The sequence below is a fragment of the Colias croceus genome, chromosome 22 (genome assembly GCF_905220415.1).
Source record: "Colias croceus chromosome 22, ilColCroc2.1".
NCBI lineage: Eukaryota > Metazoa > Arthropoda > Insecta > Lepidoptera > Pieridae > Colias > Colias croceus.
Genome location: NC_059558.1, coordinates 2868634 through 2896525, shown reverse-complemented (window position 1 = coordinate 2896525; position 27892 = coordinate 2868634). Strand labels below are relative to the sequence as shown.

At 32.9% G+C, this 27892-nt stretch overlaps 1 protein-coding gene across 4 annotated transcripts in view; it reads right to left on the bottom strand.

The window, feature by feature from the left end:
• LOC123701823 (focal adhesion kinase 1) overlaps positions 1 to 27892 on the bottom strand; it is a 156150-nt gene that overhangs the window by 113401 nt on the left and 14857 nt on the right. For 2 of the 4 annotated variants that reach the window (XM_045649392.1, XM_045649391.1), the window contains exon 2: positions 7826 to 8332. The exons of the other annotated variants lie outside the window; for them this stretch is intronic. In XM_045649392.1, the coding sequence (XP_045505348.1) occupies positions 7826 to 7893 (68 nt within the window). In that variant the 5' untranslated portion in view covers positions 7894 to 8332. The remainder of the gene's footprint in view (positions 1 to 7825; positions 8333 to 27892) is intronic. 4 annotated transcript variants of the gene reach the window in all.

Sequence of the window (27892 nt, the reverse complement as noted above, 5' to 3'; positions counted from 1 at the left end):
CTTGAAAGCTTGCACTACTATTACCTTGACTCCTCAATCTTTACTAATATTATAAAGCTGAACAGTATGTTTGGTTGGTTGAACGCACTAATCTCAGGAACTGCGTGTCCGATTTGTAAAATTCTTTCAGTGTTTCATACCCATTTATCGAAGAAGGCTATAAAATATTTATATTCATGCTAAGAAAAATAGGATCGAAGCAATACGGGTAAAACCGAGCACTTTTAATCTTATGTATAATTATTACAATTTTGCGTAAAGTAATTTCTTCATGATATTATTATGGATATATGTATAGTAACCTGTAGCGACACCTCGCTCTGAATCGCGCAAGCGAAATGTTTTCGCTACATTCATCGGGGCCTTAACGGCCGGCCAGTCGAGTAGACTGGTCGAGGATCCTCCCTTTTTCGATGGAGGAATTCCACCTTCCTTCCTCCACAAACCTACAGGATTTAGCTTTTATACCAAACATTTTAAGACAGTTTTATAGCGAAAACGTCGTTCATATTACTCGTAAATACATTGTTTATTTTTATCCATCCATCATTAACATTTTTAATAATTTGTTTTATCTGTTAATTATAGTTAAACATATTTAAACCTGATAAGCATAGCTTCATAACAATTCAAATATAATCTAATATTTCAATTGTTATACACACAGAAAACTCGACAAGCGTCGTGGTTACCATAGAACACGAACCATTGCGTGCTAACAAACAGTCACAAGCTCTTTTATATACATTATTTGTCCCTGACATGCCCTTGTGAGCTTGGAACATAAATATAGGCTTATTAGTATATGGACAGTGATTTATATTTTCCATTAATTTAAACGTTTTTCATGAAATTTTTTCAATTAAACTTAGTTATGTATAATAATCGCTGGCTATATAATAATCAATAGATAAGATGAAGCAAATGTAATATCGATATAGTTTAAAATTACAGAAATATAAAAATAGAATACGTAAAAGATGCAGTAGCAAATCTCTCTCTCAAGTGTCCATTTATTCCTTGAAACACGATATATTTTTATAGAAGGTTGTCTGAAAATAAGCACTACTTCCGTGAAACTTTTGTATGTTATTACTACGAGATATATTTCAGAATAGATTTATTTTGTGCCGTTTAATATCATATACATACAGCGTCGATGTTTACACGAATAAGATAAACCAAATAGGTCATAACAATACGCTAAAGTATAACAAATAAGGAAACTTTCATTATCCATTTTAGTCATTTAAAGCCAACAGCTTAACAGACAATTTCGCATACATTTGCAAGTTTCCCAACTCCCATCACTGCAGTTGCTTAACTGTCATAACTGCATCGTTTTATACTCTAAATTACAGTTATAAACTATAATAGTTTCATTATATTTTACTATATTTCCGCACGTGGCTTCGCTCGCTTTAAAACAAGACTCACTACCAGTACGTATATATAGTATTATGTTTTCTGTGCTTTTACTATATTATATCTACAAAAATTGGATACGACGCGAAAGAAGAGCTTGCAAGACAAAGTCTACGTGTTTATTGTTTACGTTTGGACTTTAGGATAAATCCTATACGATACAATAAGACGTAGGTAATTTCATTTTATTCAGTTTTAGACATCGTTCACGCTACATCAAAAAAGGCTACCTAAAAGCAATAATATATGCATAAAAAAGAAAATTTTATTTTACGTGAAATAAAGTTTTTATGGTATATCATTTTATACTATTTTCAGGTGTATTGAGAAGTTACACTCATAAAATTTTTACGTATTCAAAATTCATTCATACAAATTTCATTCATTGACTGTACAAAATTAACATGCAATTAATTGAACAGAGCAGAACTAACAAGTTGTTAAACTAAACAGTTCGACAAGCTTACAGCTAGTGTAATCGGTCAGACGGTCGTTCTTCATTCTTAATCCATAGAGATTAATCCAGAATATATGTTACACATGTTCAACAAATAAATAAAATACAAGGGAAAAAGTTTTACTGTCTATATCAATTCTATAATCACATTACCTTTATAAAGTACAAAATTTAACGCGATCCATAACTTCAATATTATTGAAATAAATCCATACTAATATTATAAATGCGAAAGTAACTCTGTCTGTCTGTCTGTCTGTTACTCAATCACGCCTAAACTACTGAACCAATTTGCATGAAATTTGGTATGGAGATATTTTGATACCCGGGAAAGGACAAAGGCTACCTTTTATTGCGAAATATGTACCACGGACGAAGCCGGGGCGGACCACTAGTATTCTATAAATTGAAAGATGTTAAACTTCACGAAAACTGTTCAGAATGTCTCACAAACTCGAGTTTCCTTTAACGCCTTTAATATTCAACTTCAAAGAAAAATTCCATATGCTCAGTCACTCAAAAAGTATCGCGTATGAAATACAATAAGCAGTGATGTGCGAACTGTTGTCGATATTTTATTTGTATTCACTTCACGTGTTTGAGCTATGAGAGCTTTATAAATTCAGCCATATAGCGTGTATATATTGTGAGATAATATATCGATTTTCTGGCGTAAGTTCGCTGTTGAATTCGTTTTAGTGAAGTTCAAATAGTTAATAGAGATATGCAATCTATCTAATCTAAGAAAGTTTATTAAACGTATTGGATGAGTTAAGTGTATAATTTAGATGTGAGTTTAGTGGAACGTGATTTATGGTCAGTCTGTCATAAATTTCTGATTGTCTTCGATTTATTAAAATTATTAAAACTATTCTATGGTTAGTATAAAATTTTCTATTTTTTTATATATTTAAATTTCATTCGTCGTACGATAAAAATATCTCTAACTACAGCTTATTTAAAATGCTCTATCGATAACATTACACATCACGAAATCCATATAAATGTGTAGATTAAAGACCACCCGCTTCAACTTGTCATCTGCGTCCCGAAACTTTCAAAATGTATTGAAATTGAAAAGTTTCACTGAAAATTCTATCGAATGTGAAAATTATTGCCGGCTATTCAACCCACATTGGAAAGGAAATTGACGACGTGCTTTAAAATCGATCAAATATATCATGTTGTATGGTATAATTAAATGAACGAATTAAGTTATTTTTGTTTTTATTGAAAGGAAACTATTAAAATATAAATCTGAATCTAAAATATTTTATGTCTTTCAATGAAAACTTTCAAAATTGATTATGAAGCAATTTGATATACCCATTGATTATTCCAGAAAAATAAATGCATAACTTTAATCCTACCATATGCAAATTGCAAAGTCATGAACCAACACTAGATTTAAATATAAATGAAGGATGATTATATAAACACAAACGAGCCAAGGGGTAATAACTAGCTCAAAGCTTTAGAACTTGAATCTCTCTTCTATCTACACAGACGCATTTATGTAATTGGTGCTGGAGCGACTGAGTTTAATGTCTTCCATTAGATTATTGGACTAATAACTAGACCGAAACTTTGGCTAATTTATAGGTTTAGGCTTTAGCTTGTTACTTATGCTCATTCACGCGGCTGTACTTGCGCTATAAATTTAAAGTCATTTCACTTGAAATTATTGAAATAAATCCTGAGTGTGTTTGAATTTAACGAACATTTTTCATGAACGTTTTTAACGGTTTTAAACGCGATTTATTATCATTTAAACCAAAGTTTCGAACATTTTTCATGAACGTGGGCACAGGGAGAATAAAATATCTGTGTAAATCTATCTACATTTCGTCTTATATAAAAACAAGTTCACCCGACAAACATGAACACCTAGACATAATTATTGAAATAATAGACACAACCTTTTATAACATACTGTTTTAACATATTGTTAAATTGTCCATAAATCACGTGAACATTAGCAAAAGAGGTCCACTACAGCAATTAGCGTAATGGACAAAGCTCCAGTGCCTAATTAGCCCCTATACATGTATGTGTTTATTTTTTTGGCGTATTCCCAAGAGCTGCAATCGGTTACGTAAACCTCCCTGACCTCCTGTTCGGTTATGCTATCCTGGTACTTGCTTGCTTCGAATAATTGAATAAAACCTTTATGTTAACAGAAAACTTTTTAATGTTGTTTGTTATTGGTAGTTGTTTGTGTACCTATTGAAAAATACGGTTTTATAATGCAATATAATCAGCTGAATAGTTTTTACTTTTTAAGTACGCTATTATTAGCTTAAACTGCATGTTTGTATGTAACTCACTCTTTAAGACTCGATTTTGACCCAATTTAAACGGACAGATGTACTTAAACTTTGAACACTTATCAAGTATCGATGACAATACAATAATTTCATAAGTTTATCTCTGAAACGTTTATTTAGCTTTATTAAACACTAGCGGTCCGCCCCGGCTTCGCCCGTGGTAATATTTCGCAATAAAAGGTAGCCTATGTCCTTTCTCGGGTATCAAAATATCTCCATACCAAATTTCATGCAAATTGGTTCAGTAGTTTAGGCGTTATTGAGTAACAGAGAGACAGACAGAGTTACTTTCGCATTTATGATATTAGTAGGGATGTATATTATATTACATAACATAACAACAAACATTACTAAAATCTATTACTTTTACCATATCAATAGCATGGGCATACTTTGGCACCATTTCGTTCACTTAGTAATTCAATATAGTAAACTTTAATCAATTACGTCATCAATTTACTAATAATAATAAAACACCCTCACACAGGTTTTCGATAGAGTATCATATCGCAAACGACGGGGTGCTTTTTGGGGTAAATTATTTAGGGTTGGGCAGACCAACCCTACCGTGACGTTAAATAATAATAGGTCTTGATATTTTTAGAGCCTATATTTTCGTGTGCTAATAAAAACAGCTAGAATTTATTACGAGCCCCCAGAGTTTTTGCATATTATATAAGAGAAGTTTATTACTATTAACTAATCTAATATTTTGGTTGTTTATAAAAATAAAAATTTTTGTAGAAATCAAGAAATTTTTAAACATAACCTAACTACCAAAATTTTATATTATTTATAACCGCGAACTAGCTCCAATTCCCGGATTTCTTGGTAGGTACCGTAGTAATTTATTTTACGAATCCACTTATATTTTATCTATTTTACCAAAAAGTTTCATGTAGATACAAAGTATGTGCACCTAAATAACATATGTACATCTATACTTAATTATATACTCATGAAATAATTACATATACAATTGTCACCCAACCCTTGAAAAGTGTACAAAGTTCGAATAATTAATCTATGCGTTTAAAGTAGATCTAACTCGACTCTATAGGAGTCGGTTACATACAAAGATACAGGTGAAGTTATCTATACATATAATAAATCTGTAGAAGGGTCAATTCTGTACATTGAAAATATTGAAAAAATAAATAGCAGGGGGTGTTACTGGATCGATACCAAACCCAAATATGTGATTAAAAAAATTGTTGTCTGTCTGTCTGTCTGTCTGTATGTGAAGGCATCACGTGAAAACTAGCGGTTCGATTTCGATGAAACTTGGTATAATTATACCTTACTATCCTGGGCGTAAAATAGGATACTTTTTATCCTGGAAAAATACGTAGAAAAAAATTAATCTTAATTTTTCAGTTTTATCCATAGACGTTGTTCCGTAGAACCGCGAACACACGTTGCGTATTATTATAGGCCTAACCGTATTTGGGAATTGGGTCCAATAGATATTTATAAGATGTTATTGTCAGAGGTCTCAAAATGGAGAAATAAACCATCCACGCGAAGACCGACATCCGCGCGGACGGAGTCGCGGGCGGAAGCTAGTTAAATATATAAGCGTGTCAAAAATATTAAAGTAGGTCACTATCATACAAAGGACCTAATCAATTTATTCTTCTTAAACACGTGGACATAACCAATCAATATAAACTATATAATAACACATCTGTCGCCAATAAAAATTAATTATCCTTGCGCTATGGCCTATGACCATAATCGTGGGCGAAAATAATACATTGTTATGAACTTATGAGGCACGAGATGAACATTAAGTAGGGTGACTATGCTAACAAAATAAAGAGGAATATATTATATTAGTATTTATTTTGTTGAGAAGTAAAGTTTTATCCGCATCGGATAATAAGATAAGAGTTTATATATTTTTTTAAACTCTTATCTTCTCATCGATTTAATTTTAAATATATCTAATATATATAAATCTCGTGTCACAATGTTTGTCCTCAATGGACTCCTAAACCACTTAACCGATTATAATAAAATTCGCACACCATGTGCAGTTCGATCCAACTTGAGAGATAGGATAGTTTAAACATGTAAGTACCACGGGCGAAGCCGGGGCGGACCGCTAGTATTTTTTTATATACGAACATGAAGATCACCTAATATTAATTATTATTAACGTAGTACAATTTTATATCACTGCTTTAAACCATCATAAATACACTTTACTTTAAGCTTTCTCATTACCATTCTATTACCTTGGATATTTTCTTTTCACTACGCGTTTTCTTTCACAAAAGCTTCAATAGCATCTGAAGTAAACACACACATCAAACATTTCCCCTGAAAGAAACCATTTAACGGGCAATTATAAAACTTCCCATACTTTCACACCTCCGTACAAGCGCTATTGTTACCCCAAAATCAATAACTACCCTCCTCAGAGGGTGCATTGCGCCTGTTGGGCTTAATCGTGATTTATGGAATCATATTACATGCATTGTGAATGTAATGCACTATGCAATTGTTTATCGCGAGAATAAAAATGATGTAGTAGTATAACCCTATCCTTTGTTGCTGTTATAATTCTTTTATTTATCATTCATTTTAAGGTGCATTAATATATTGCAGATATATATGTATCTATCTATGTTAACTATCATAGAGATTAAGAAATTAAAGACTTTTTAACGGATTTTAAACGCGATTTATTCATTATATTATTTTCCCGACGTTTCGAACACTATCATAGAGATGTGAAGATTTTATTTTTCCATAGAAAAATAGAAGATTCTCGATAAATCGAACTGCCTCGCTTGTTTTGCTTGTCCAGCTAAATGGCGTCGATAACTTGTTGACATAATTTTAATCTAGCCCAACTTTACGACCAATACATACATGTTGCTACAGTATTATAAGTAGACCACTTGAAAGTACATGTAAAAAAAAAGCAAAACCAGATGAAATTACACATACCTATACATTTTACCTTAGAAAGTGACATTATTAAATCCTAACTAAACTACGCGCCTGGTAACCCAATATCCCACTTCGCGATCAACTTTTTCTATTCTTTAAAAATGTCTTACGTATAAAGCATTTGTATGCTATAAAACTAAATATCACAGGCTACAATAAAGTATTCCACATGCAGTAAACTCTAAAGTAATGCGACATCGCGCTACCACATTAGAGAGAGGTAAATATTAACGCCTGCACCATCTCGACGGCTATTCATAAAAATTGCAAGCGGATTGCACAAACTTGGATATCTGGGAATTTTGAGATTTTTCTATATCGCACTGAAGACGGAAATGCTTTCTTGAAAGATTTATGAGATATTTAATGTAAGTATAGAGACATAATAAATGTAACGACATGAGTTCAATAATGAACCATAAAATAATATCGTCAGGAAAAAGTCTAATATTCGGTAACTTAATATATTATTGTAATCGGCAAAAGATTTTTTTGTGTAAGTTTTTTTCATAGCAATATACTGTACCTGTATATACTGTACCTTTAAATAATCAAGATATCCCATTTTACCTTCGCAAATCGTAAGAAAGCTCGTAATATCAACATAATATTTATTCTACCTGACAATCTACTCAAACTAATACAATATACTCACGTTTCCAAATACTGGAACACCCTGTACACCGGCTTTCTGTACACGAGGAATCCATCGCAGCGTTCCATCTTGCAACACTTTCACTTATAAAAATTCTTTATAAAACTGGTAACACACGATCGATTACATCACACTCTGTCCTTTGCCCGTTATACAAAAATTTAAAAAAAGAATACCCGTTTCACTTCACTAGCCGCCAACTACGTTTGACGTTTTTCTTCTATCTTGTTTTTTTTTTATACAAAGATTATGCAAAAGCTACTTACAGTACTAGGTAAAAAAATTAAGGCGCGTGTACACGGTTTAAAAACGATTACAAAATTTCGACTAATTTGGTCCTTCTAGGTATTTTTCGTTTAGATTTAAGGCTCTCGATTATTGGGCTACGTTTACATGATATAAGCACTTATCCTATGTTATGTTTTAACGCCAGTCGGCCATCACAGTGTATTTTTGATCGATATACTCGACTTCATTTGGCAGTTTTCACTAATTGTTACACTTTTTCTGAAAGAGAAAATTCAAATTAAATTGACTGTATGAAAGTATTTAAATAATTACTTATTTTGGCTTATATTTCCACCGGTATTTTATCAATAGGTATGTTTCATGAAAATTATATTAAATTTTACACACAAGTGTTTTATTGTAATTGGCGTTATGACGTTGAATGTGTCGACCGCAAAGTACCTACTTGAAAATTAACACCGTGTTAAAATAACATTATTGCCGATTTCATCGTAATTACAGATGCATATTAGGCAAATTAGTTTTGATCTAAACAGACAGACCGATTATTAATACACGTTTTATAAGTAATACCTTCTAAGTAGGTCCTAGAATCTAGGATATTTGAAATGTGCTAATAAATAATTTAAGAAACTTTTCACGTGCAAAAAAAAACACCAAAATACAACACCATCACAACCACGATAAATCGTATTGTAGAACAAACAATACAGAAACTAACTTAGGACGAATTAAAAAAAATGTTTTCATAAAATTCCAGAAAGAAAACCCATCGTGTAAATTACACAACTATGAGCTCTATTTAAAAATATTGAATTCAGAAATAGGAAAGTATTAAACGAATTGTAATTTAATATGCCCGCTAAATAATTCCATACACGAACCGTTCCGCGATAATATCAGTAACATAAACAAAATACATTATAAAAAAACCTGCGTCCGGCCGATGGACGCACTTCCGGTTGTGATAAATACAAGTGCAATTACACTAGTGACAATCAATTCAAGGATTTGTCGGCTTTTATATTAACTGGAGCGCCATATATTATATGTGATATGATACGAAAGATATTTAACTATAAAAATTTATTTGAGAATACGCACCATCATGGTCTAATTCCTTATTTTTCTTAACATTAACAGCAGGCTACGATCACCAATTATGTAAATTTTACAATCGGTTGATTATTATAACTATTATTCGATATCAGTCAATATGAGCTTGTGTCAGCGATGTCTCCTGGACTATAGACCAGCAAAAAAAGTATTAATATAATGCCAGTCACTCACTTTCACACAAATACGCCACCCAAAAGTGTAGAACTGCATTTGCTAATATTTTTGCTCTACATCAGGTCTAACTTTTGAACGTATGTTTGCACGCAGAGTTACCTAGGTAGCACAATTTGGTTTGTAAGAAGGATTAAATAGAGAGTGTACTATAATAATAATGCTAAGGCTATAATAGATCTACATCTAGCTAGCAGTATATTAGAGTATCAGTATACAATAACAGTGCACGCGTGCGCACCGTAGCCCATATACCAACGGAAGCAGTGACCACGCGCCCAGCGTGCCAAGTGTGGCCAAGTGCTATGACCGTAGTGCACAGTTACACACGCTTATGGCTTAATTAATCATTTTGTTGTTAGGTGGTTCGGCCGTGTTGATATTTCGACAGAAGATGGTTTGTTTCGGTAGCATGGAATAAAAGTAATAAAGAGCTTTGAAATTTACAATTACGTACAGTTTTTTTGTTTCTAAAGGAGTAAATCCGAATCAAAATAACGAATTATCGTCATAGGTTTATTTACACACAAATAATGTTTATCTTTAACAATTCTATAAAAAATAGACAGTATTTTTATTTTATTGATGAATTTCAAACACCCTTTATAGAGGAACATAAAGCAGTTAAAAACTACATCAACTACGTATATATGCAATACAACTAATCCATTTTTATGCCTATGATAAGGCGCTATTACAGGAAGGTCCACCAGGCAGCACGTAACAGTCTGCGGTATATTCAGTCCATGACGTAAACTAAACCACCACGATATAATATAATATGACATAATACGTTTCATACGAGCCATTACTCTTTCATGACCGTCACCGCAATCCGCTATATACAGGATGTTTCTAATTTGTAATATATAATTTTAAGCTATTGCATAGCTTCTATCGCGGGCCTTGAGCGCGAGGACCGAATCGAGAAATTCCGTAACGAAAAAACCTCACGCTCCCCACTCCGACGGGCTCGGAGATGTGGCTTGAAGGCATGCTATGCAATAGCTTTACCGCGGCAGTCCCCGAGTGCCACACGTCTTTTTTTTCTCTACTTCTTGTTTATTATCGTCAGTAAATAAACATTCTTAAATAATAGAAAATTTTTGACTAATTCAATTTATAATCAGATACCAGGGTGTTTGTGCAAGAATAATTTTTTTTTTCGTTAACACAAATAGCACAGCTAACATATTAAAATACTTAGTAGTCCAACTCTAATACATTCTTCGAGAAAGTCAATCATGAATAGAAAATGCATATTTCGACGACGCGGTTGGCGCAGTGACGACGCGGTTGGCGCAGTGGTAAAGTAACTGCCTACTGAGCCGACGGTCCCGGGTTCGATCCCCGGTCAGGGCAAATATTTGTGTGATGAACTCAATTATTTGTTCTTGGGTCTGGGTGTTATTATCTATATATATGTATTTATTAAATATTATATTTATCGTCGCCTAGTACCCACAACACAAGCCTTAATTGAGCTTACTGTGGGACTAGGTCGATTTGTGTAATAATGTGCTATAATATTTATTTATTTATTTATTATTTATTATTTATTTCAACTTTTGTAACTGGATGAAATACATCATACAAACAAAAATCAAACTACATTTTCCACATTAAACATCAACTTTTATCCGCTATATGTACGACCATTTTAAAATAATTTCCATTCACGTATACACTCTATTAGCCGCTTTGCATTCCATTAATCGTTCGATCATTAGGCGTGCAGTAATTGAGTTACCAATACGTACCCATACGTACGTGAGTACGTACGTTCGTTTGATTCGCGCTTTGTTAAATCAAATGTACGCTAATACTCGCTTGTAGTTGTTCATTGAACAATTTGAATCATAAGCTTTAGTGTTCACTGTTCACAATAGTTACTTGGAAATTTTAAAAAGCGATTACTTTTATAATACTTTATAAGCTGTAGCTTATAGATTTTCTTGCATAAAAAGTACCTAACGGTACTAAGGTGAAAATGAACTTCGATACCGTATCAAATTTCATACAAATCCAATCAGCTGATCGGAATACAGCTGTGTTTGCGTTATAGCAAAAAACAATCATCCATCCATCACACTTACAAACGTTTACATTTATATAAGCAGGACTATAAAACACGATCACATAATAAACAATAAATCAAACATCACCCCGTTTGCAAGCACCCTACATATCAAATAGTTCTATGCACTGCAACGCTAGCAAAGTTTTTGACATAAATTCAGACAGAGATATGACTTGGCGAATCTCAAATATGTTTTCGCTCCGCTTAGTTTTATCTTTGTGTTCGTCGCATTTTCTAGATTGCACTTTAATAGAATATTGCGTTTTGTTTACACAATGCGGGACTAATGTTATTCAAAGAATTTCGTCATGTTCGTACGGCGCGGTTTATGATGCCAATTTTACTTTAAATCTTCTATTTGTTTTATCTCTAGTGCGCTTCGAAATTGAGTTAGACTGTTGACTTATGACAAATATAGCGATATCAAATATCGTCTGAAGGTGCAATTTGTTATATGAATTGATTCATTCATCTTATAGAACTCCCTACCTAAAAGGTAAAACGAGATCCTATTAAAATATAAAACCATCTATCTGTACGTCTGTCTGTCCTGCGGCCGTTGGTCTCGGGATTTATTAATCATCTCAGAAATCTTTCATCAAAAACCTTATTAGGTTTTAGACAAAGCGGGAGAAGTCGCGGGCGAAGAGCTAGTACAGAATATAGTTAAAATATCCATTAAAAAGTCTCCAATTTCCCGCTGCAAAATTTTACAGGTCACCTTTTTCCCGCCTAACGCAGAGCAGGTGGACGTACCTTTAAAATGGCGTCGAACAAACGCATATAATCGGATTACTTCTCGTACAAAGCTTTTCGCTTGTGGACGTCACTGTTTGAATGTAAATACCGTTTAGCTGAAGCACCTATGGCGTAAAGTAAAAACGTTAAATGGACTGTGTGTTTGTACTGCACTTTTAAATACTAATGGAATAGCTGTAGCTTTAGCTATGGCAACGGAATCGATATGAAATTTATCTTTGATTTAGTAAATTGCTAAATCCTGCTGTTGCTTATAGAGGTATTTTATAAAAAAAAAATCGATGTACGTTCACATAAAAATATTGTGTGTGTGTTTGTCACTGAACTCCTCCTCGCTCGCCGATTTTACTCAAACTAGATTTTTGTGTGTCTTCAGGATGATCCAAGAATGGTTCAGATACACAATTCGGCTAACAGAGCCGCGAGTATCAGCTAGATGTAAACTTTAATTGTAGTAAATACCCATGTTGGTATTATCTCCATATAAATGAACTAACATACACACCAATTCTATCTATCATGCAACGAATACGCGATGCACGATCACGTTGTAATTAACCAACTTTGCGAAACATTTGTTAATTGGGAAACTAGCGCTTTCGGGTCAATTTACGGAATCATCAATGGAGCGAATTAATTTAAAACTAAAAGTTGAAATCGAGCTGCTAACTCACACAGTTCCAGTACACACTTCATTAGACAAATCGTAGCAAAATATTTGGCTACGATTTGTCTAATGAAGTGCATGTACTGGAATCTATAATGATGAAGAGGTTTTTGGCAGATGAGGAGTTATTTAAAAGTAAATATAGAATTAAAGTTTCATGAGCATTTTTAATCACATTTTGCACTGAAAAATGTTAAAACGAATATCGCATGATATCAAATATTATGAACAGTAATTTTCCACCATGCTTCTAAAATTGTTTGCTAGAGATCAATTTCACTTTCCAATTACTTCCAGTTTATTCGAAGAATGCAAAATAATAATTGAAAGTTATTATAACATTTCTTAAAATAAGCAAGGATCTCTAACAATACCTATCACAACAATATAACAGAGAGCTTTTCATCTTAAACATCCATTAACCGCTACCAATTAGAATTCATAAACGAACAAGAACCGAATACGCAATGTATACCTTCCTATTATTATCTTCAATAGTATAATAATAATATAATTGTGGGTATAATGCTCTTGAAAGGGCCTTAATACCTCGATTTTACGCTCAATTACTCGTTAATTGATTGTTTAATATGCCAGAGCTCTTGGATATTTTAAGAGCTGCCAATGTTTGTTTTGAAATGTATATCGCCATTTTGCGTTTGTTATTTTAATTCGTAGCGTTTATATTGAACTTGACAAATGAAGAATTCGTACTTGTTACGTCATATTGAGTTTTGAGTTGCTTTTATGATAAGACTAGCTGCTCCGCGCAGTTTCACCCCCATGGCTCCGCTCCTGTTGGTCGTAGCGTGATGATATAAAGCCTATAGCTATCCTCGATAAATGAGCTATCTAACACCGAAAGAATTTTTCAAATCGGACCAGTAGTTCCCGAGATTAGCGCGTTCAAACAAACAAACAAACTCTTCAGCTTTATAATATTAGTAATAACTATAGATTTAGAAGAAGTATTTCAAAGTTGAATAATTCGGCACTTCGTCATATACGATCATGGGTACCCCATGAACAAGGTGTGTGCGAAACATCCCGTTTAATATTCCAAAACAGCATTTTAAATAAAACAACTCAATTTCCAATAAGTACATCCTCACATAAAACCGACCTCTTATGTCGCACATAAAAATATAAGTAAACGGTAGGCCATCAAAAGTCACTCATAAATACATTAAAAACTGGAATTATTTTATTTACATTTGCACACCGAGCTATCTACATACAAGCCCCGCTGTCTAGTAATCAGCGGGGGTCAATGAACCTTTGGCTAATGACTCTATAAAATTGCCACTTGTTTAGGCTCTTTACTGACTTAGCGTTTCTTGTGCGTTTCGATTATTATATATTGTGAAACGAACTGCATTCTATTGTGTTATACATCGTATAAATAATCTTTAAAAGAGGCACGAATAGACGAGGCTTTCAAGATTTACACAGTGCGTCATCGATGTTTTAAGAAAATCAAACATTTACTTACTAATTAGGAGCTAAGTAATAATTAGCTCCTCATCTGAATTTGTGTTCCTATTTCATAAAGCGGTACACAATATACATCTATGTATGAATTACAATCAATTACACTGTTTAAATGTTCTTAAACAATGTTGTGCATTGATATCTTATCAACACATTCATCGGTTTGGGAAACACTTTTCAACATTTCTTGTATCGACTATCGATTGATAGTTTTGTCATCATTAGAGATAATTAAATTGCTACTTCAAGAGCAAGAGCATTCAATATAGTGTTTAACCTTCTTAAAAGAGATCACCCCTAATAATTTCCACCTAAAAATTAAGTGTTCTAATTGTCTCTTCTAATAATAATATAGAAGAAGCGATTAAGTCGCCCAGTATGTCTCATTCTTACTACAGCAGCTTCAAGCTTTAAATGGTTATATTTAATTTAATGACATCTCGATTACACATTAACATATGAGGGAATCCAGATATCATCATCTCAATACTGCGTTACTTACGTCGAATTATGAATAAACAATGATAAGAATTTAATAATAAGGAAAATATGTGTCCAAACAAAGACTTGTTGCTAGTCATGTTTTAGAGAAGAAGAAGGAGTAGAACTGATATATCGCATAACAATGCAATCTTAATCAGAAGAAAATTATTTTCACCGTGATTCCGCCATAGCCATAAATAAATAAAACTAATTTTATCAACTAACATTCATTTCAATTTTCGTTCATTCCCACGCGGCTTTGTCTGCAAAGGACAGGAACGAGATGGTTCACCAATTTTGAAAGAAGCAACGTTCAATGTCACGTCTAGCCTCCTATCTCCAGATACAATAATCATATCTACCATAAAATCACTCTGTTAATACCACATTAAAGACCAACAAACAACAAACTTTCACATTTATCATCTTAGTAATTTAGTAGTGACTTCCATTCCTTATAATATCATTTAAGCCGTCTAACATGAATCAGCCTAATCCAGAATTAGACATGCCATTGTCTATGCTGCAACCGCCGACACGTGTGTTTACAAAATGCTAACTATTAAAGCGTTTAATTATTATTATTACACTTGCTTACCCATTAAAACATTTGTTTAAGGGCCGATTTTTCAATGCTTGGATAAAACTTATCCGTCCAATAAAGTATTACACGATAATATTAATTGTCACGTAAACTGTCAAATACGGGCAATTAGAATACCTACGTTTTTAAAATGGTAGTTTTATACATTATTCGACGAAAGAGTTTTATCCAAGCATTGAAAAATCGGCCCTAAAATGTGCAGTTATGTTACGTACCTATTTAAAATTGAAAACATCATGAAAAACAAATAAGTTTAAAATGTTAATTATCATCCTCTAGAAATGAAATTGATTGACATAAATTTAAGATTTATGTTCATCAGTTTAATTGATTTAAGATTCAATGTTGAATGTTTTTATTACTCTTTATAGCAACAACTAGCATCAAGCAGCTACTAGCAAAAATCTAACCAATTAAAGTCAAAAGATAACGACACGACACTAAAAATAGTATTTTCTAAAATCAAATTCCATTTTATACAAAGCTAATATTCTGCAATATAATTCACTTCTTGCAGCATTATTACAAACGCACACACACATAGCTGACTCACACGCACACTTACAAACAGCCTTACACCAACACGATACCAGTCTGTAATCTGTATCGCGCTTATACCTACATGGAAGAAACTTTGCTCTGCTTATTTTCATTTAATTTCCACTCCTTCGACTCGAATGTACTTCAAATTGTACAAACCCTTGTGTCTTTAACGAGTATGCAATTTGCTATTCTTATTACCAACTCTCTATAGCTATATTTTACGATTCAATTTTTCTATTTAGGCATTGTTATCGTCTCATTCAAATAGGCACTTTAATAAGGTAAACTTTATTGTAAACAATATAACAAAAACCTAGATACGTTTATTTTTAGTTTCCTTCGTTATGAAAATAATAAGGAAAAGCGACAATAATATGATATAAGCAATCTCTAGTCATGAAAATATTCAGGTATACTTACAGTAAAATTAATTTGAATAGTCATTAGCTTATACATGCTGAAACTACGTAAAGAGTAGTTTCTGCGGCAATCCAGACTATAATATTTATAGCTGTAACTCATTTTATAGAGATTTGATCAACTGTTCAAATCCATCTAACCATTCACTAACTTGCAATATAAGTAGGAAGTTGAATGATATTATAATATCCAATCCACTCCAAAGTCTGATTGACTATCGTCTCAACTTTGATCACGCCGACTCATTCACCGCAAGAAATTCTGTCACAAGATCATTTATTATTATTAACAATATACATATACGTATAATTAATACATAAAAGCGCAAACATATTAAATCATACATTAATACCGAAAGCCGAAAGCAGTGCTTCTTAAACTTGAAACTTTGCGTGAAACTTACTTCTGTGATGTGAGTAAGAAATTAAAGAGATTCTTTGATATTCACCACCTCATAAATATGTTATGCGCGAAAAGTCGCAAGCAAAACTTAGTTATTATACTTAGTCTTTTTTGTTTACTTTCCACCTAAAACTCCCTCTACGCACGTATTAAGAAGTATTTCTTAATAATATTTGAAAGGCTGCTGCTATTTACTAATCTGTCGTTTAAGCATAATACATATCATCTGATCCCTGAGTCTGTTCTTATCAAAAACTTCTATCTATAAGTAATAACTAAGAACCCTTTGAATACCTCTCAGTCTTCACCTTCTAAAGCCATGTTACCTTTAAGATCAAAGACATATAGAACAATACACCCATAAACTGAACTATAAATTAGTAACCAAAGAACCCAGACGTCTGCACAATCCCGGAATGAAACCTCGTCTCGAGAGAATTCAATTCAATGCTTAATTATTTATGGCGGCATTATGAAAATGTCGAGCGCCATATTCGACAGTGTAGCTGTTCGCGTAGGTACCTGTAAAATGTAATTATACTACACATAAAACTATCATAAAACGCGAAGAAGAATTGATTTATGCAAGGAAACAATTTTATTCATCAACAGAGACAAGGTTTCTGGTAGTGAAATACATGACAGAATATTAAAATTTTATGAAAAATAAAATAAAATTCATTGCCTGTTTAACTGCAGATTTGGATTAAGTTTTTTTGTGTAAAAATTAAATATTATAGGATATAAGTATATTTTGAGGCAACAGTAAGTTTTTCGATTACTTTGTTAAACCTTACTGACGTGATATTAAAGATCCTCTTCAATATCTCTTCTATTGCAATAACTTTTTCTTACTTTGTAAATACACACTATCCATATCAACACTACATAAACTTATTATTACGTATTAAATGTAGTGTACCCACTCATCCGAAAACCGTTAACCGTCTATTTACATATAGCTCCATCATGTTTGTAGACCATCAGACCAAAACTAATATTGATGAACGCAAGAGTAATCCGTCTAGAAGCAAACACGCTGCAGATATCCTCGTGAAAAGATTCGGGAATATATCTTGTTATGTAAATGACAAAGCCATTTATATTTGGTAAAAGCCAACGTATGAAGTAATAGTAGTAATCTATACAATCTATACTTAATATTATAAAGCTGATGAGTTTGTTTGTTTCTTTGTTTGTTTGAACGCGCTAATCTCAGAAACTACTGGTCCGATTTGAAAAATTCTTTCGGTGTTAGATAGCCCATTTATCACGCTAAGAGCTGGAGCTAGGCACTGCGGATAAAACCGCGGGGCACAGCTAGATATCCTATGTGCTAAAAGCCAACATATGAAGTAAAATAGTGAATATATTGTTAAATGGGAAACCTGCAAAAGCAAGATTCTTTATATCTGCTCTTATAGAGAATCCTTATTGGTTTGAAGTAAAGGAAATTGTCTTCCGGCTATTCTATTTATAGTCTATCAATTTCCTTTAGGAAACTTCTTTAATTTCCTTCATCAAGAATCGATAAAAGATAAACACTCAAGTAAATAATAAAGTAAAGTTTTAAACACCGATGATCAATTTGCCTCCAAAATATCTGTAACTAATTCGAGAAATGTTGAATAAAATTCAATCATCATCAGAACAGACATTTCTGAGAAAAAGTTACGTTCTTTGACAAGTCCTAATCTATTTCAGTAGTTTCCTTGTATGTTTTCATGAAAATCTCATCGATTTTGAAATGATATAAAAGACAATTCATTAATTAGTTTCGTTTCGAACCTCGAGCCTCGAACCTCGGCCAACCATCGAGCGTATAAACAAGAAGCTACCACTACATCAACCAAGCTATAATCTTGCAGAGCTATAATGTTTTCACTCTTAAAGAAGCTATAATCTTCTACAGAGCACATTTCAAGCTAAAAGGCCCCATAAACACAATACAGCAACGTCGGTTAGAGCATACAGTACACCACATATAAAATTCAATCAGCGTAACAATGCTTGCCCGTTGTACCGTGAATTAACTGCATCTGTTTGTTTTGTTCACTTCAGCTTAAATTTAGTTCTACCGTTTGCGTTTTCAGTCAATTTTACAGCGCCCACATTAAAAAGTAGGTACGCTATGAATTGAGAAATTTTCGTTTTTGCGAGCGTCGGTTGTAAATGGATACCGTTGTTTTTGTAATTGCTTATCCTAGATTAGAAGTTTAGTTGCAGTTTACTAGTTTATATTTTAGAAATTACTAGAGACGTAGATGTTACTACTTACTACATGATAAGTTGGTAGAAGCACACGTGTAGGTACTTATTTAAAGTAATAGGGAAGTCATTTGTAAATTACTAACTCAATAATTAATTACTAACTGACCTTACTCATCAGATACACGATGTCTTATAATTATAGATAAAATTATTATGAAACACCCGCATGTTACGGGTGCACATTACATATGCATACGTCGCGTCGTTACTAAATTTCAATTTAAAAGAGATCAAAATTACTGACCATTATAAAACCTAGCGATTATTATAATTTTATCCAATCTTCTAGAATCTTCTAAAGAGTTATTACATTGCGATGCAATTCATACAATAGTTAATTTTAATCTAATTAAATATTTCCCTCAACGCAAAGATTTTAATATTATTAAAAATTCTCACTGCAAATTGAAATCGAAATACAAAGGAAACTGTTGAGATAGTTCAAAGAACATTCTAGATTAATAATCGAGTACTGTCGAGTAAGATTAAGTTTTCTTAACAACTTTGAAACTAAATTCAAATTGTACAATTGATCTGAAATTGGCTTCTAGAATAACATTGCATTTTAAGATGTTTCTTTAGAGACATAATATTTAAATGTCTACATAACTAGTATGTAATCATAGTGCTTGATAAACAGTCTCCTCTTATCCAATTTAATCATAAACACACACGACATAAACCTAAAATATGCACGTCCGAAGCCGTTAAAACCAAACATGCAGTCGCTTAAAACGGTGGCGTTTCGAAAACACTGGCATTACATAATTTTCCCTTGCCCCGGGCGAAATCTCTGGCTTTCCAACTTACGAGACTGCCAAGTTTCGTGAAACGGCCCGGTCAGGAACATTAGACGGGCATAAACCGGTTGATACCGGTTCAAACTGGCTCAAATCGGTACGTCGACGACGCGCAGTCTGCGGTTAAGGCTTTAACATCTTATGTGGAGATGATAGAAGGATAACTATGTCTAGACCTTCACCGTATAAAGGAATAACGCTTTAAACCACATTCGTTATAATTAATTTAATTAAAACTGGATCATTGAAATTGCTAGAGAATTAATTAAAGGCAACATATGTTGCAGTTTTAATAACTGCATAATTTTTAAATGCAATTTATATTTTTGATAGAGAAAATGTGAACCTCCCTTTCGATATAATAGTTTATACAAACGTACACATAACATGTATAGATGTATCAGATCTATTATTATTTACTTCAATAGCCTTCTTCCTTTTGAACCTTCAAAGCACTCAAAGTAACTATCTCCCGAAACGAATGAAAAGATAACAATTTTCTATTGTACCTAAATGGTTTGACGGCTTGTCCCTTGCTAGTCCACCATAATAAACTGAGAAATAATATACGATACGAACTATATTATTTGCTTCAATTGTACAGAAAGCGCAAAGGTCTTGTAAATATACCTTTATTGTACAAAAAATGTCGATGTTTTATAAACAACTTCTGTATTCTGGAGTCTGTACAATGTTTACTTTAGAGATTCAGGCGTGCAAAAATAACAAACAAACAGTACAATCATTTATTTGTATGGTATTAATAAACTATAAATTTAAATTGCATTTATTTGCAAGAATGTAGTAGACTTGAAACAGCGCTTATTTATTTGATAATAAGAAACGAACATTGTAAATACAGTAGTCTATCAAATACAGATACAATATCTCTCTGACTTACAAGGCACCAGCCCATTTACGCGAGCGCATGATTCAACAACCATAAATATGAATCTCGCTTCACAAATTACATTACTTCCGAACAAAGATACGCTTTAAAACGGGAAACAAAACCGATAGAATTAATGTAATCCAATCGTGAAACGCTATACCCTAAAATTCGTGGAAATCCGAGCGTTTGTAATGAACGACTCGAGAGTCGAGATCGAACACGATTATTTCGCGTCGATACGGATCCTTAATAAAGTTCGGAACACGGGGATCTTGGACAATTGGCCGGAGATGTTATCGAGTGATCCGATCCTGAGGCAAACCGTTCAAGTTCATATAATATCTGCGAATAGCTGTGGAATTGCCGCGTCGTCATGCGGGCGAAGTTTCGCTGAGAGCTTATCGACGTAGATGGAACTTTGGATGTTAGAATGTTTGTATACTGTGGCTAAACCGCGATAAAGGGATTAAATTAGCTGACTGTATCAACACTATTAACATCTGAGATAAATATAACATTGAAAGAAGTCCCAATTAAATGAACACTTAACACATATCTAGAATCTAAGCAGCGTTCCATATAATAAAGTCATATTACAGATTCTGTGAGAGGTGTGTTCGACGAATGGATTGTCTATTAAGAAGGTTCTTTTTTATCCATGACAAACAAATATAAATCAAATCTTTAATCTAAAAAATCTTTAATCTGAATATATTCCATACCATTCATAAATCAACAATGTAAAGGATATTTGTAACGAAATTACAATTCAGACAACAAAAGATAAGGGCAAAACTGATTGAAATCATAACATAGATAGGACATGGTGGCTGCACGTACTTTCAAAGCAATACATATTATTACAGTAATAAAATATAAAAGCTAAAAAAGAAAATGTATATAAAGAGAAAGTCTGCATATGGGAAAACATCTTTAACACCATTAACGAGACAAAATTTCTCACAAAACATTACAACCTCAATAAACTATAGTAAGCGGTAATGCCTTACAGGTGTAAATTGCTCAACCTAATTCCCTTTGTGCCTTTTATTTATCACGACTACGTTCTTAATGAGCGAGTCTGTCCTTTGGGATTCCTTAATTATTCCCTTAGGAAATTCAATTCGGTACAGACAATTTCTCTTTGGGATTCTCAGCGCTTTCTAACATTAGTCATAATTGCTGGTAAGCCTCGGCTATTTTCTTTCCTCGAATTAATTTTCATAAAGTAAAGGATAGCGAACAGTCAACAAGAAAAGAAAATTGAGTAATTAAAAATAACAAAAATATGCAAACCGTATTTTGCTTAGTCACCTTCGTTAAAAATTCACGTTTTCGTTCAGTGATTTTAAAGGGATCGATTCAACTTGAATTCGTAGAAATAATGATAGTACTTCAGCATAGCATTATTAGAGTGCGAGATCAAATATACATGATATCGACTAGCTAAAAAGAAAACCATAAATGATATAGTAATTCTCGATGAATTGCAAGCAAGATAAATTACGAAGTTAGTGCATATCTTTTTCGGAAGATCTAAATATGATCCGGCATATAAATCAACTGAGAAAACGACAATCAGAATGACTTATTAACGTTGCAAATTACGAGATTCAACGGTCCCAAAAGTTGGATCAAATTTTTGTGAAACTTCGCTGTCGGCCGCATCTGCTCTCTAATTAAACGGATGCGTAATACTTTGGGACCATTAAAATAATTTGCCTCTTTCATAATCAAAGGACAACATTCCAGCGGACTGCTTACGTTTTTGTGTTCGCCTGTTTTGTGCTTTTATCATGTGAGGAGAGATAACAAGCTCCTCTTTTGCTTTGACTTACTACAGAAGCGTTTTACCTACTTTGATCGTCCATTGTTTAATTTTCAAAACCTTAAGGGTCAATTTAAATTCACCTCGTTACAGCCCTACACCTGAATCTCTTGCAATCGTAACGACATGAATAGCAATGAAGCAAATGTTCAAACAACCGATTCCTATAAGGACATTAATTGGGACAAATTTAATATCATGTTTTGTCAACAGGATCGACAAACGATTGATGGGTTTGAATACAATTTAGGAATCAAGTGACCTTCACACAGGTTAAAATACATGTCCTAATATTGCTTCATCAGAAATGTAAACGCTACCACCCAATAATTTACAGGTCAGACATAGTGTGGAAAAAATGGCAAATTATACCCTAACCAAAAATTATGGTACCCAATACGTTTATAATACGAAAATCGTTATATTATAGCATACAGACGGAGTCGATTATAATGTTAACCGTATTCAAAATACGACTGCCAGGTAGGTGTGTTTCTTTGTAAAGGTTTTGCATCACAGAGGCCCGGTATGCTCCGTTGAATACGGCCATTGAAATTTGGGACGTTACTAATTTTTGGAAGGTCGCAAGAGGAAACTTTTCATTAAGGATTTCTTGACTCGAAATTATTTTAAATATATAAGAATTATATAATGTGGAAGAATAAGACATTAAATAATATATTTCAGAAGGTATTTCAAGTACCTACTTCGAGCCAACCACGTTTGTGAAAATGACTTGTTTCATGATATCCACATGACTAACAAAAAATATTTTTACCGTACATAGGTACCATATCTAGTGTTTATAAGCATTTTTAGCTAGAATACGCTTCTTATTTCATATTCCTGCATCATAGAGCTCTATAATTTAATTAATATTTACGCCACATGGATACAATTAAATGCATTCTTTGACAAAATATAAGCAGGTTTCTGTCAATCCAACTGTTTTTATTTCACATTTATCATGATGATTTATCGTTTTTATTTAACATGATCATCATTTTAATACTTTTCTTATTAGATATGACTTTCCTATTGCCTTATTTTGGTATCTTACTTATAATTCCTTCATTCAATTTAATCAAGAGTCACGATTCCTCAAAATCTATACCGCGTCCTTAACATCTGCAGAGAGGACGACCAATTTGAAGCATGACGTCATTGCGTTTGGTGCCCGATAGATTTTTTGGTTTATTTTATTAAAAATATTTTTGCATCGAGTTCGATTTTAGCAATGAACATATTGCCTTGACTTTAAAGCGAATTTTTTTATAGTTCCTGGAAATAAAATTGGAATATAGTTCCTGGAATTGAATGGGTAAAAATGTAGGTAGGTATTAGGTAAAGGAGATTATTTAGATTTTTGTAATATCGTCTCGTAAAAGGTCAAATTCGATCGAAACGTCAAACGAAAAAAATGAAATATGAACGTTTGTTTCATTTAATTAATTAACAGCTTAAGGGTATCATAAAAAATTGATAAACATGCAGAAAACCTCTAATAACAAGGTTTAGTTATGATTAATTAATAAAATTCTTTGATCCTAATCCCACGCTATAATTAAAAACATTTTACAGGTTATTTTTACATATAGAAATATAATTAATATACATACGCAAAACCTCATTATTTCATTATGCACGATAAATGATAATCTCTCATTACGGACTGATTAATTATTGAAACTGCACTTTATGTAATATTATTTATTTCATAATACATTTTAAACGACCCTCGGAGATGTAAAGAGATATTTTAAAATTATTTTCAAAGTTTTGTGGACGAACAACCGAATAATATAATTTTCTTTAAACGCACCCTAAACCAGGGCCAAGCAAGGCCAAGGTCAAGACTATTGAACACAAGCACGACATCTCTAATAAAAATCTACAAAAACCAGTTGCGAATGTGTTACCAAAGGAAACAAGATCGGAAATCTGAATAAGGAAGACGAATCGATGCAGACGTCTCTTCTTATATCAGTCCTCATCTATCCTGTAATACATCATAAAATACAACTCCACGTATCCGATTATAGAAACAGGTCAAAACAATAACTTTTTGCGGGCTCAATAGGCAACGAATAATTCTAATGCCTAGTAAGGATACCTAATACTTACATGGTAACTATTTAGTAAACTGTGCTACTTAAAGCATTGATAAAATGTCCTGTATAGAAATCGCACAAAATCATGTTAAAGATATTGGCTTCATACGCGAAATATTACAACCAGCCGGCCAAAAGAGAAATAATTAATGGTTAATGAAATTTCAGCCTTTTGAGCTGGGATTGAATTTAATTGAGCCGGAATTTTATTTTAGGAAAAGGTGTGAGGCACAAAATACCGTCGACTTACATACTTAATCACGTTTATTTTTACCTCCAATCCTCTATTATTATAATTGCATTGTATATTGGTAATTGTGCTAAATTCACCTAAACAACATAATACATACGAGACTAAATGCCATCGACAAAAAAGATCATTCTAGAACGTTCTACGATTCTCACGAACAAGCAAAAACAAAAGACGCAAGCCGTGAAACAAACTAAACGGACGAAATTAAAAACATAGTCATAATTCATAGCGTCAAGTTGAACGTTATTTTAAGTCTGACTGCACAGAAATTGCATTTGCATAACCGTCTGATGAATGATTCATTCGAACAATCGTTCATAATATTCATTGTGCTGCGCTACGACACAAAACTGGAGGGCATTAAATCTAAATATCAATACGATGTCGTTAAAAGTTAAATAAGTTTCATCATATAACATCCCATATCGTGAAAGCAATTTATAGACTAAGATGACAATTCAAATTTTCGATCGCAATTATCGTTATAACCATTTGCACTTTGCCAAAACATTAGGAGCTCGTAAATCTTCAGTAGCTTTTAGTTTAAAACAACAAATGTTCGTGAGGTACAAGGTTTTATTATAGGTATTTCTCAGAATATAACCGCAACCAAAAAACGACAACCCCGATCTAAGGTATCTAACTCAAATATAATTATTTTGTTTTTATCGAATAACAAGCTGTTGCCCGCAGCTTCGCTTGCGTGGAAATGATAAATTTTCATCCCCTATTTTACCCCTCCAGGGGATGAATATTCTAAAATCCTTTCTTAGGGGACACCTACGTTATGACATCTACCTGCATGCCAAATTTCAGCCCGATACGTCCAGTGGTTTGGGCTGTGCGTTGATAGATCACTATATCAGTCACCTTTGAGTTTTATATATATAGATGAATAACCTAAAACGATACCACAATCTTCTCTTGTACCTAAAAACTATTTAGACACACAATCAATACTAAATCAAGCATTCGCAAACAGTTTAAAGTCAACTAAAGTTTTGAGTTAAACAGAGAGCGATTGATTCACGAATACGTTTCGCAAATCATTATTTACATTTTATAATTAACTCGGCTAGTTCATCTTGCTCGACTGTTATTGTAACAACTAAAGATGAGAATCTATCATATGCCGATTAATTTAGTTTGTAATCCTGTCTGTGAAAACATATTTCTTTGGATGGTAGGTAGTAAGGTAGCTATGAATCTTGACGTCATCAAATTTACTTGAAGTGTTCTATCGTATTAGTATTCTACACTTCATAGACCGCTCGAAACGTATCTTCACAATTAGATAATAACTATCAGTGCCTTAAACTTAAAAATTCATAATACATATTTTAACTACCCGTAACATAATATTCGCTTCTTATTCTTGTAATTAGTAGGATCCTTAATAAAATCCACTTCTTATTCCTCTAATTAGTAGACTACATTATTTCCCGCCATTTCAGCGTTTCCCGCGAAGAAAATAATAAACAAAAGACAAAAGTCACCTAATGACAAGTAATAAACGTCAGCTACCTGTACAATTAGCGTCGTGAATTAGCGTCGAGACGAGATTACGGGGGATTTAAAAATATACGGTATTTTAGCAGATACCTAGCCGACTCTGATAAACATCGCTAGTTTAAACGTGGTATTGTTTAAAAAGAATAATTTTGTGGAAAGCTACATATGGCAACCCTATGCATAAAACAAACAGTTACTAAAAATAATGCCGTATTTCAGATATTTGGACTAATACAACGCTACTTTTACGAAGAAACATCTTTCGATGCAAAGCTAAACCACCCATGAGCATATTATAAGCAGATACCTATGTTGGCATCGAGATGGTTTTAAAAATAAGTAATCAAATTAAAATGTTGATAAATAATTACATAAGATGAAATATAAACTGGGATCTTTTCATTATCAATCTAAAGGATAAAATGACTATTTATATTGCTACTTTTCCAAAGTTTGATAAGTAGATCGACTTTGGGTTGAAATATCAAATGTCTATAATCGTATTACGATGCAAACGAAGCCATGGGCTAAGGTTGTATTGGAATAAAATAGGAATAGTCCTTTAATATCTAGAATTGCATTCCTAGCATGAGTAACAAGTATTCAAATGATCAGAATAATTTGTTGGCTAAAATACACAGCCTGTATTAAAATAGGCATTCACGTTTCGAATCTATTACATTTAGAGCGTTAACTTTAGTTCTTGGAATGGTAAAATATATACACCTCACTAATATCCGAATATAATATGATTAAATGAAGTGTTCATCATGGATAAACACTAAGCAAACGTCGAAAAAAAATTATAATGGCCGATTTCACTGGATAATGGATATATTATGTATTTCGTTTAGATTGTGTGTGAGTTAAAAAAGCAAACAAATATAAAAAATATACGTCTAAAAATGACAAACATATGACATGACCATCAACAATATTTATTTTGAGCAAGTCCTATACATCCCAAAGACTTTGAACGGAACGATTAGTACATCTAAAACTTCTATACCTATAGGAAACCTCACAATAATTCAAAATTACCTCAATTGGCCTACACATACCCAAAAAAGTTGAACTCAACAGTCGACACCTCAAACAAAAACATGCACTAAATAATTGCTCCACATTCGATCGAAGCATTGTAATGACCTGGTTATTACATCGCAATCTCGTATTGTCTATATTTAGCGGAGCGAGTTCATATAACGCAAAATGTACCTACAAATTGTACTAACGCGCGAAATTATTTCAATGAGCCGAAAAAAAAGCTTATAAAAAGAAAAAAAATAATGCCACTAGCCAGGAACAATTCGAAACAAAAATTAAAAAAATAAAGAATATTGGCCAGAGACTAGCTAGAGACATCATTCTTCAAATATTTGATTTAAGAATGGCAAAGGACTTCGTTCATA